At 38.9% G+C, this 12,920-nt stretch overlaps 1 protein-coding gene across 7 annotated transcripts in view; it reads left to right on the top strand.

The window, feature by feature from the left end:
• Nucleotides 1-12,213, top strand: part of DENND1B (DENN domain containing 1B) — a 260,389-nt gene extending 248,176 nt beyond the window's left edge. For all 7 annotated transcript variants that reach the window (XM_057726003.1, XM_057726001.1, XM_057726007.1 and 4 more), the window contains 3 exons: nt 1,674-1,753; nt 2,694-2,910; nt 6,072-12,213. In XM_057726003.1, the coding sequence (XP_057581986.1) occupies nt 1,674-1,753; nt 2,694-2,910; nt 6,072-6,593 (819 nt within the window). In that variant the 3' untranslated portion in view covers nt 6,594-12,213. The remainder of the gene's footprint in view (nt 1-1,673; nt 1,754-2,693; nt 2,911-6,071) is intronic.
• Nucleotides 12,214-12,920: the final 707 nt, after the last annotated feature.

Here is a 12,920-nt window from a genome sequence, read left to right as displayed (position 1 = left end):
TTTTTTTCTTGTGGAATGAACACCTAACATGATTCAAACATGCAAAAGTAAAGAGATGCTTGTAAGAATCCCCAGGGACCTCTCATACAGCTTCAACAGTTGTCAGCTTATGGCCAGTCTTATTTCTGTGCCAGCCCTACCCATGATCCCTCCCCACCTCTGCATTAATTTGAAGTAACTACTGAGTAGCACATCATTTAACCTGCAGATATTTCAGCATAAATCTGTAAAAGATAAGGACTATTAAAAAAACATAATCACAGTGTAGTTCAAAAATGAAACAGATTGAATTTCAAGAAGAGTAGTAGCTGTGATGGGGTGAGTCATGTCAAATGTATACAAAATGATGATAATTTTTAAAGACCCCTCATGCCTCACCTTTACAGCCTGTTAGGACATTAGCTCATTGTGCTAAAAATTGTTAAGTAAAAGGAAAGAATCAAGGAATTAGCCTATTTTTCTTGCACACATTGTATTTCAGGATAGCCAAATAGTTAATAAGACAGTTCTTTATAGAATGCCAACAAATAAATATAGATGAACTGCTTTTGAAAAGCATAATTTTGAAGCACCTGCTGAAATAATGGCTTTAGCCAGTGGTTACGATAGGATGCTAAAGCCATCAAATGAGAGGCTGAAGTTTGTCATGGATGCATGAGCCAGCCACACCTGAAGCCATTCATCAGTCTTAGTATCAGCCGAATGAGACCTCTGAACCCTAGGTGCCTCCTGCTGTGATGCACTAAGAAGCACACATCAACACCTGTGGGAATTCTTACCAAAACAGAGGGAAAAACCCAGAAACTGAAGCTAACCAAGCTTCCAGATATAATTGCCAGTTTATTGGAAATAAGGGTAAAATAACCTGTTAAAGGACACAGATGGCATAAGGAGGGTAGAGGGGTGGAAGTGGTCCTCCTCTGAGATGAGGGACATATCAGCTAGATACAGTGCTAACCTTGTTGAGATTCTGGTCCAAATCCACTAAAATATTTTGGGGGCAATAAGGAAATATGAGACATTATAGAATAATTAATTTGTTATGTATGGTCATAATATTTGGTTGTGTTAAAAAATATCTTTATCTGTTAAAGCTACATAGTGAAGTATTTACAGGTGAAATGATGGGTTGTCTAGGATTTGATTCAAAACCTTGCTCCTCAGTGTGTGACCTCAGGATCCAGCAACACCAGCCTCATTAAGAGTCAGGACCACTGTGGAATCAGAACCTTTACCAATCTCCAGGAGACTTAGATGCACTTTAAGGACCAAGAAGTATTGCTTTAAAATACTTGGTATGAGGGAGAGTGAGGGTAGGGGATAAAAGAAACAAGATTGCAAGTATTGATTATTATTGAAACTGGGGGCTACGTACTTGGTGAGGTGATTGTAAGTCAAGGGTCCCTGAATCAGGGACTGATGAGCTGGGACTTTACACACTCAACCTGGTGATTTGCTTTTTATTGGTTGAGGTGTGAGTAAGCACTGAGATAAATGTTGTCTTGTATCCTCCCCTCCTTCCTGCCCAGTGTGTCAAGTTACGGGGTAATACTCAAAAACCCTGAATGCATATTTCTTTAAAGAGTATTCCTTGTCAGATCAAATTGTTGTTTAAAATTCATGAAAGATGTATTTTAGCTGCTTAAAGTCAGTGTGTGGCTCCCTCTCTGTAGGCGCGACTGAGAAGGCCTCTCAAGAGCCTGGATGGCACTCTGTGTGCAGATGATGACGAGGACGCGGAAAGAGCCAGCAAGTAAGTCGCAGGGTTTCCTGGTCTGTTAAGCGGTGTGGTTAGCGGGGGACGCTTTAGGTCACAGGAGATAGTTCCCAGAACATGCAGTCCTGGAGATCACGTTTCGCTCCCCTTGTGGTGTATTCTTCAGCAGGAAGAATCAGTGCTAATTGGAGTCTCATGAAGGATACATCTTGAGATGAGAAGGCAAGATAGACCTGAATAACTTGTTCTTAGAAGCAATGATGTCCTCACAAATACCTGAGATAGTGTGAAAGGGGGAGACTTCCTACCCTCCTACTGAAGAGGGGCAGGTAATATCAGGAACAGGGAAAGTAGCCAATTGAAACCAAATCGGGGAGGGGTGGGACCTAATGGTGTGGTGGTATCAGAAGGGGAAAATTTAATGCAAAGTGTTAAAAATTAATTTTAACATAAAATAAGGGAAATAGTAATAGTATAGGTTGACCTTTTAAAACAATTTGATATTTTGGGATGACAGAATCAACATTCTTTTTTCTCCATTAAGTATATCTTTGTTTATATAAAGGAATATACATTCTCTAACACAAGTGAATAAACAAAAGGGAAATCATATAAAAATATTGAAAGTGAACTTGGAGTAGAGCAAACTTCCCAGATGTTCAGTCTGATATTTCTAAGGCTAAGGTCCCAAATCCCCGAATTAGACTGTGAAAAGCCCTGCTTGTGCCTCCAAATCAATAAGGAACCGTAGACGTTTGTTGGTTCTCCCTGCATGTACTCAGGGTTTCCAGTGTTTAATCGGTACGTACATCACTGTAAAGAGTTTGGCCATGAACCAGTTACCCACTTGCTTGTTCTACAGAAATATCATGTTGGTTTTAAACCTCTCGCATTAGTTGACAGTAATTGGTGAGCGGTTGCTTGTACGTGGTATTCATGGTCACATAACCACCAGTGGTGTTTTCTTTTTCTTCAGGTTGTCCTCTGAAGATGGAGACGAAGCTTCTGCTTATTTCTACGAAAGTGACGACTCTCTTGAAACAAGAGCAAAGGGTCCTTCCTCGGGTGAGATGGACTTGCTGGGTGAAATCCTGGACACGCTGAGCACACACAGCTCAGACCAGGGGAAGCTGGCAGCGGCCAGGAGCCTGGACTTCTTCAGGTCGATGGACGATATTGATGGCAGGCCCACGGTGAGTCGATCTTCCAGCTGATGAAATTAGATGAACACTTTCCCATGCTTACTGTGATGGCTGATGTTATATAACCTTAGTTGGTAGGAGCATTTGACCACAAGTAAGTGTAAAAACTCCAAAATTACTGGAAGAGTTAATCATTAAGAACGATTTCTAGTAACAAAAGTCCAGTACTTTCCCTTTTATTTATCCAGTTCTGGTGGTTATTGTCATTAATTGAAATTATTTTGTCAAGCAGTAGTATTTTCCTATGACCTAATTTTATGATTGCCTTTTCTGGGGAACTTTTAATTGGAGTATAGTTGCTTTAGAATGTTGTGTTGTTGCTGCTGTGCAGCAAAGTGAATCAGCTATATGTATACATATATCCCCTCTTTTTTGGATTTCCTTCCCATTTAGGTCACCATAGAGCATTGACTAGAGGTCTCTATGCTATACAGTAGGCTCTCATTAGTTACCTATTTTATACATAGTATCAATGGTGTATATATGTCAATCCCAATCTCCCAGTCCATCCCATCCCCCCTTGGTAACCATAAGTTTGTTCTCTATGTCTGTCTATTTCTGCTTTGCTAATAAGATCATCTATACCATTTTTTCTAGATTCCACATATATGCATTAATATATGATATTTGTTTTTCTCTTCCTGATTTACTTCACTCTGTTTGACAGTCTTTAGGTCCATCCACATCTCTACAAATGACCCAATTTCATTCCTTTCCATGGCTGAGTAATATTCCATTGTATATATGTACCACATCTTCTTTATCCATTCATCTGTCGATGGACATTTGGGTTGCTTCCATGTCCTGGCTATTGTAAATAGTGCTGCAGTGAACATTGGGGTACATGTAACTTTTGAAGTTACAGTTTTCTCCAGATATATGCCCAGGAGTGGGATTGCTGGGTCACATGGTAGTTCTGTTTTTAGCTTTTTAAGGAACCTTCATACTGTTCTCCATAGTGGCTGCACCAGTTTACATTCCCACTAACAGTGTAAGAGGGTTCCCTTTTCTCCACATCCTCTCCAGTATTTATTGTTTTTAGCTTTTTTGATGATAGCATTCTGACTGGTGTGAGGTGATACTTCACTGGAGTTTTGACTTGCATTTCTCTAATAATTAGTGATGTTGAGCACCTTTTCATATGTTTGTTGGCAATTTGTATGAGTTCTTTGGAGAAACATCTACTTAGGTCTTCTGCCTATTTTTTGATTGGGTTGTTTTTTTTTTGATGTTGAGGTGCATATAAGCTGTATATTTTGGAGATTAATCCCTTGTCAGTTGCTTCATTTGCAAATATTTTCTCCCATTCTGAGTGTTTTCTTTTCGTCTTGTTTATGGTTTCCTTTGCTGTGCAAAAGCTTTTAAGTTTCATTAAGTCCCATTTACTTATTTTTGTTTTTATCGTCTTTACTCTGGGAGGTGGGTCAAAAAAGATCTGTGATTTATGTCAGAGTGTTCTTTTATGTTTTCCTCTAAGAGCTTTATAATATTCAGTCTTACATTTAGATATTTAATCCATTTTGAGTTTTTGGTATGGTGTTAGAGACTGTTCTATTGTCATTCTTTTACGTGTAGCTGTTCAGTTTTCTCAGCACCACTTATTGAAGAGACTGTCTTTTCTCCCTTGTATGTTCTTGCCTCCTTTGTCAAAGATTAGGTGACCATAGGTGCATGGGCTTTCTATCCTGTTCCATTGATCTCTATTTCTATTTTTGTGCCAGTACCATACTGTCTTGATTACTGTAGCTTTGTAGTATAGGCTGAAGTCAGGAAGCCTGATTCCTCCAGCTCCGTTTTTCTTTCTCAAGATTGCTTTGGCTATTCAGGGTCTTTTGTGTTTTCATACAAATTCTGGGGAAATTTTAAACATGAAATGTTACTACTTTTTTTTCTGTATTTTCAAAAAAAATTTTAATAAATGTCAATTCAAGTAATGTTTCATTGTATTGCTTTAGAAATGAATATTTTAAACACATTGAACTGGATGCATTAAAAACATGAGAGAGAAGTATAAATAATTTCAACCTTGTTCTGATTGTAATAATTCCAGGACTTGGCATTGATTATATAATATAGTTTGCTTGTTTTTTTGTGTTATTTTGTAGGGTTTTTGCAAATCCTTTTTATTTTTCAGCTTTTTTATAGTATAATGACAAAGAAAAGTTGTATATATCTAAGGTGTACAACTTGATGTTTTCATACATATTGTGAAGTGCTGGCCACAGTCGAGCTAATTAACATGTCCCTTACCTCACACAGTTACCTTTTGTTTCCTTTTCTTTGAAGTGACGACACTTGAGATCTACCTTCTTAGCAAAGAACTATCTTCACCATGCTGTGCATTAGGTCCCAGAACTTTTCCCACCTGCACCACTGACACCTACCCTTCCTGCATTTCCCCATCCTGGTGACCCCCATTCTACTCTCGACATCTATGAGTTTGACTATTTTAGATTCCACATATAAGTGACATTATGCAGTATTTGTCTTTCTCTGACTTATTTCACTAAGCATAATGCCCTTCAGTTCTAGCCACATTGTCACAAATGGCAGGATTTCGTTTTTAAAAGCTGAGTAATATTCCATTGTGTATATACACATTTTCTTTATCCATTCATCCATTGATGATGTTTAGGTTGTTTCCATAGCTTCACTATTGTGAATAATGCTGCAGTGAACACATGGGTGCAGCTATATCATCAAGATACTGATTTTATCTTCTTTGGGTACATACCTGTAAGTGGCTGTATTATATATTGCTGGATCATATGATAGTTCTGTTTTTAATTTTCTGAGGCCCCTCCATGCTGATTTCCACAGTGGCTGCACCAGTTTACATTCCCACCCACAGTGTGCAAGGGCTTCTTTTTCTCCACATCCTCGCCAACACTTATGGTCTGGTTTGAATTTTATAGGTGACAGTTGTAAGGGCCTGGACACCAGTGTCCATCTCACTTCATTCTTGTTGATAGTGCTGTGAGAGGTATTTAGAACTAACGGGCTATTCTGCATTTCCTCTGGGAGAGACCTCGAATTCCCAGCCTTGAAAGATACTGATTTCAAAATGGAAAAAAATATTGCTGAAGTAATGGTAAAAAATGGTAAAAAAAAAAAATTCAGTTTGTTTCTAAATGTACTGTTTCTTCTCTCAGAATAAATCCAATGCGCCCAGCGAGAACAACCTGGCCCTGCTTTGCAGTGGTTCTGGTGACCAGGCCGAGTGGCACTTGGGGCAGGATGACAGTGCCCTCCACAGCAGGCAGCTCCCACCCTCACCCAGGAAGCGGGTGTCCTCCAGTGCAGGGACGGACTCTCTGTCCATCCTGAAGGAGGAGAATGGGGAGCAACACCTCGGCACTGGTGCTGGGAGCCAGCCTGTGGCACTGGGAGAGCCGGGCCCTCCTGCAGGACTGGGTCTGCAGCTGGCTTCTCCTGGAGCTTCCCAAACAGAGCAGAAGGAAACACTAAGCCAGACTCCAGATGATCTGCTGGTACCCAGCCTTGGGCGCCATCCATCTACTTTTGTTCCTTGGGAGAAAGAAGGGAAAGAAGCCAAAGAGACTTCAGAAGGTTCTGGACTGCTTCAAGAAGTGGTGTCGTTATGTCACATCACATCTGCCTTCCAACAGGCCTTCAACATTTCAGAAGGAAAAGCAAGTGGAAACCAAGCTTAAATCAACAAATTGAGAGTCCATCACTTGCATCCAGGCTTCTATGGAGACATTTTAGGAGTCGGTGTACCCTATATCACAAAAAAGGATTGGTAGGAAAGACAACTCTTACCGCTGCCTAAAAGTTGTTTTCTTTTGGAACATTTCCCCTGTTTGTTCATCTCGTGGTATATAGATTATCCATTGATTATTGAACATAAAGCTAAGTCTTCTACTGTGCTCTTAAATCAGGTACTAGTTTGTATGTATGTTGAAAGTATATACTGAACATATGATTTCCTGGTATTTGGTGCTTAATGCCACTTATTTTATTTAAACTAAGTATGCATCTAACCCTTGCACATAACCAGTAGCTGCTGTACTAACCTGGTTGAGCATGAACTGGCCAAGACATCAAAATCTATCAGAACGCGCCTGAAATTGCTGAAACAGTTGGCCCACTAATTGCCTTAATCTTAAGCCTATATTAAGCATACTTACATAATTTATGGCATTACATGTAAATTTTGAAAGATAACTTATAAGTGTTCTGCAGAGCAATAACGCCTTTTTCTATTCATTGAATCAAGGACAAAATTCATTTTTTTAAAGTTAAAAAGCTCTCTTGACACTTCAGCCATGTTTTCCAAAATGTATAAAGGTACATACACATTTACCTGTCACTCAGCGAGATATATGAAGTGCTAAATTACAATGTGAAAGTAATGACTTCTGTTTACAAATGACACTTTACAGTTTCTCACAGTCTTTTCTATATGCCTTTGCTAACTAGGAGTCACCCCCAGAAAGCCAACCGCAACATAAACTGTCCTGATAAAAATGTTCCTGTTTTTCCCTTAACTAATAATTCTCTATCAAATGCTTCATATCATCTCAGATTTACTTCTTAATAATTGACTATCTTTTGAAAGTTTTAGATTCATAGAAACCTTGTGGGGAAAGCAGTGTCTCCCTGCTCACAGTTCCCGCTGTTTTTAGGATCCTGTATCAATGCCGTACAGCCTCCCAGTTCATGAACCGTGCTCCATGCAGATTTCCTTGGTTTTCCCCTGATGTCCTTTTTCTGTCCCAGGACCCCACCCAGGGACCACGTCACACTTGGCTGTGACCGTCTCTTAGACTTTCCTGGTTTTTGACGACCTTGACAGTTTTGAAGAGGACCAGTCAGATACGCTGTAGGATGCCCCTCTGCTGGAACCTGCTATTTTTCTCATGATTGTAATGGGACCGTGGGTTTGGGGGAGGGGGTTACAGAAGAAAAGTGCAGTCTTCATCCTCACATTCTGTTGAGGGTCCCTACTGTCCATATGATTTGTGAATGTTGATGCTGGCCTTGGTCACCAGCAGGCTGAGGTAGCTTTGTGGGGTTCTTCCCCTCTAAAGCCACTCCTTCCCTCCCGGTCCTCCTGTCATCTTTGGGGCGAGGTTACCACGTACAGCCCACAGTGAGGCGTGGGGCTCGTGCTTCCTCTCCTTGAGGGCACTGCTTCCACATAAATGACTTGAAATTCTTCTGCATGGGACACTGTCTCTTCTCTCTCAAATTCACTGTCACGTTTTGAAGTTAACCTGAGAAGGAATCGTGCATTGATTGCCTGGATTGATAGGAATAATCAGAAGGAAAAAAACAGTGATGTTATGGTGAATTTGTTGTTAGTATGTTCAATATATATACTCTCACATCCCCAGTCATGATTTTTTTTGCATTACCATTTTAAGAAAGGTGTTTGAGAAACCATTCAAGAACGCCTATCGAGACTGTGTTCTAAAATATTTGCTGAAATCAGAATTTTGTTTTCAGTTAAAATCCTGGAAGAGCGTTTGTTAAAAACATTGCTTAAAAATATTTATTCAGATCAGTCTTTTAAGTAATTTAGGAAAAATGACCAAGTTTTTTTTTAAAGTACATTCCAAAATCTAACTGGATTTATTTATGTTTATGAAGGAAGACAGATCTTGTTTTCCTTATAAGGATGGACTCTGTATGTATTTAATCCTTTTTTGATTTAATCCCCTTTTAAAACACAAAAGTTAGACTCAAGGTTCTTGTCAGGTTTTGCCTTTATATACTCATTTAAAAATTCCATTATATTTTATCAAAGTATATAAAAAAGAAGTCCATTTATCAGAAGAGCTGTTTTAAATGAGAAGGAAAAGCTGTCACTCTGGTTGTTAATCTGCTGGGCAAATATTCTTCATAATTTTTGAAAAGAATGCAAAGCAGCCCTTTAATATGAGTCCTGGGATGAGGCATTTTTCCTTCGGAATTCACCGTCTGGAGAATGGGATCATTGTCAGCCTAGCAGAGGCACAATCTGGGTTTTAGTCCATTTGCTTCACGCCTCAGAAACATGAGCTCTTGTCTGTCTTCTGGTCACCTCACTAGACATCTGACTGTACTGCTGTATGTGGTGAGGATATTCATCCCCTGACAGGCCACATTTGTGTCAAGATATTAATATTTTAAACTGGACTTGTGCCTTATTTTAACATACAAAATCAGCTCATATTCCATGTTTAAAACAAAAGCAAAAAGGAAAACTCTGCATGTTATTCTTGGAAAAAATCCAAAAGACCAGTAGCAAGTATTCATATTTCAAACCGTTAACATTTTGAGTTTTCAAAGTCTGCTCCAAAACGAGACTTCCCAGCATTCTGGTGGCTGTAGGGAGAATGAAGTGAGTTCTGAAATAAAAGTGTTATCTTTTTCCTTACTATGCCCATGTTTTCTATTATAACTAAACCAAGTATGTGCAAACTCCCCTGGTGTTTGATTTTTGCCCCCAGAGGAGCAGCGCCTGTTCTAGGACACAATTGTATAAATGAATCGGACCTTTGGGTCTGGGGCCCAAGTCTTTATGCAGCCTCTAGACAGAGTCACGATCATTCCGAAATCCCACTCTAGCTTTTATCCTTTTGCCCTTAGGTACTGCATCCGTGGTATTTCAGGGGGACGGAAGAGTCTGAGTTCTTGTTTTGTTAAGTAAGTGTTATTAAGTGGTATATTTTGATGGCTACCTACTTTAGCATATTTTAGAAAGGCACCAAAATATAGCATGATTATTTTTCTGATTAAAAATTAAAAACTCATTTAGGAAATATTTATCAACTCTTTGTACTGGTCATACACAAGGTACAGTAACTGTGGACATAGGGAAATAAGAGAATTGGCCTAGTCTCTGCTGTGCAGGAACTAATCTTTTAATTAGTTAATTAATTTTAATTTTCCTTTTAGAAAAGAATTGCAAATATCTGTAAATAATACATTTTGCTTAGAAGTGATTCAGCCAAGCTTCTGTCACCAAAAAAAAGAAGGGGGGGCCTTTTAAAGCTGCTGAATCTAAACTCTGCTCTAAGTACAGAACCATTGCACCATTCCTAATTTGAGTAACTTCCTCTGCTGTTACACAAGGTACAGTAATGCTGCTATCCAGGATATCCTTTTAAAGGACAGATGCAGAGGCTCTTAGAAACTGGGTGCTCGTTTACTGGACTGTCCTTCACCACTCTGCCCCTCTCACCAGGCAGCCAGGCTCTGTGCGGAAACGGTGCCCCTTTGCACTACTTAGGGCCACGCCACTCCATTCAGGATTACTGAGCGTTGAGGGGCTCTAGTTTTACTGTCTTTACCTTGATAACAGCATTCTCTAGGAACAGTCCCTCCCGCCCCACCCCCACTTTAAGCTGAAACTGTCTGTGACAGTGCTGTTGTGAGGACCCAGGAATGCTAATGAATTCGTCGTTTCTGAAATAAGGTGAAGAAGTAGGCTACTGACAGAGGACAAAACTGTGACTACTCTCATAATTAGTAGATCTTCCTTTCCTAGGAAATCTAGGTTTTCAGGAAAAGATTTTCATGAATAAATTTTCTAATGTGAATTTCGTTTTGTTGAGCATACAGGATCCTGATTCTGGGTAGATATTTGTAGATCAGAATATAAATTGAAGAATGTAGAATGAATACCTAAACATAATTCCCCCAAAGCACTTCTTAATATAGGAAATGGTTTTTACATCTTCTTGTCAGTATTGACATCTTTCCTCTGTCAAGCCCAGGAATTTGTGTCTGTTTCTTAAATCTTAAGAGGCAGAGTTGTTTTGAGCAAATCAGTTAACATTTTGATTTGGTCAAGATAGGGAATTATGTGTATTTAGAAAGAAGCATGTTTTATTTTGAAAATAATAGGATTTTGTGCAATATTTTTTCTTGCATAATTTAGTGCATATAAATGTGCACATCTGCTTTTTCAGCAGATGCCTCATGTTTTTCAGTATTTGTGTAAAACTGTATGTAGCAATGTTCCATGTCATTTTAGAGAAAAAATATTCTTTATACTGTTGGCAGAAATGTTTTTATTTAAAATAATTATGAATATTGCATTATTGTATCATAACTAACTGCCTCAGCAACAATAAATATGCAATAAGAAAATCCTGAACCTTAGATTAATATTGACAATACTGTTACTTTTAAAGAAATGTATATAGTGCAAAATGCTGATTCTTCATGTGTACGTGTAACCGATGCTCAGTTCTGTACCACATAAACCTAGATGGCATTTGTATGGTGATGACAAAACATATGTTGATTGTAAGATCCTTTGTGATGAATCTTTGGTAAGATTTATAAAGGGCATTGCCAATACTTTTTGACTTCTATAAATTAAGTTAATTTTTGTATAATGTATAGTTTGTTTAACCTTAGAGCTTCTATAGATTTCTACTTTTATTATACTTGAATGAGGCAGAAAAGCACTGTGGAAAATCTGTAGCTCTGGATGCGATATGCAAACATACCAAAAAAATAAAACAAGGTACTGAACAGCAGACAACCAGATGCTTTCTATCCAGAAAGCTATGTGTTTTCAAACCATACTTAAGCGAAGTAATTTAAAATATACAGTCTTTTATCTTAAAAGATTGCCAAGTCACAAATGATTACCTCTTTGATATGATAAATCTCTGAGTCTCTTCGTCTCTGTGTTACTTCATGTCTCAGAAGAGAGCCTTGTTGAGGTACATGGGCAAATCCGCCTTTTGGTTGGTTACATGACTTTTAGGACAGGACAGAATTAGACCCTGTGCACCCTAATACACCACGTGTGTTGAGTCACCATCCTTCAGATAGTCTAGTCTCCACGTGGTTATTTTGAGAACCATTTAATAATCATATACCAAAAATGAGATTTCTTGAATCTGTTATGATTTAGTACTTAGAGCAATGCCTAAAAGAGCAAACAAGTATAAATTGCATGAAACCTACAGTTTAAAATGCATAAAGCTTTTTTACACAAAAGGTACATGAGAGGTTAAAAAATGAACTTTTCCAAAACTTATTTGTCTTGCTTTAAATGATTAACTGTTTGGAAGGACTGAAAAGCTTGAGCTTTTTGCTAGACATGGTGACAGGTACCTGTACACACCTTCCCAGTGTTGAGATGTGCATCACTGTTCTTGCATCTTTGAGGCTACAGGATAAATCATCTCTAAAGTTGACTACTATTGGGAGGATATTGTGTGTAAAAGTATTGTTTGGGGAATTTCTAAAAATATATGCAAACGTAAATAGTGGATGAAAGACATATTACCATAAAGTGCCCAACATTGCAGGTTTAAAATAAAATTGGTCATAATCAAAACTGCCTGGTGGTGACTCTTCTTTAATGATGCGCTAGTTCTCCCATCAGTGTTCCCGGGGAGCTGTCGCAAGGACCCTGCATCTTTATCTTGGGAGTCTCGTGACTGCTGCAGTGTAAACCGAGCCCTAACCCTTTCTGGCGGGTCTGCTGGGGAGGCATCCATTCTTTCATGTCTGGTCAGCTAATTTCATTAGGCTCTGAAACCATGGGAGAGGTAAGTAGAGTGCACCTAAGGACAGCAGAGCAGGACTAGCCATGCCAAAACACAACTTACTGACCTTCATGTAAGGGTTGAGGATGGATGGGATGCTCCTGAGCCTGGGAAGGGGCTCAAGTTCGCACCTAGAAGTCAGACTTGAAATAAGCTCAAAGTTTCCCTTGGGTGCAGAATTTCTGCGAATAACATGCTGAACTTTTCTTGTTTCCACAGGGGAAGCAAAGGTCTGACCCTGAGAAAAGAGAGTATCCTTGGAAGTAATAATGGATTATAGGACACATAAAAATTTATACTTATGGAAAAGATAGTATTAATAGCATAAAAATTAAACAGTGTACTGTGGAAGTTTCCAAGTGAATTAAAACCTCCCCGAAGTTCTGCCATTGGTTTGGTCCTGTTACCTAATTTCCCTGAAGCTTTATTTCTATTTAAAATAGAATTGTCTGTTTTTTAGGATGGATCTGTAATATTGAG

Source organism: Hippopotamus amphibius, chromosome 3 (genome assembly GCF_030028045.1).
Source record: "Hippopotamus amphibius kiboko isolate mHipAmp2 chromosome 3, mHipAmp2.hap2, whole genome shotgun sequence".
In the NCBI taxonomy this organism is placed as follows: domain Eukaryota; kingdom Metazoa; phylum Chordata; class Mammalia; order Artiodactyla; family Hippopotamidae; genus Hippopotamus; species Hippopotamus amphibius.
This window is presented reverse-complemented; position numbering and strand designations above follow the sequence as displayed.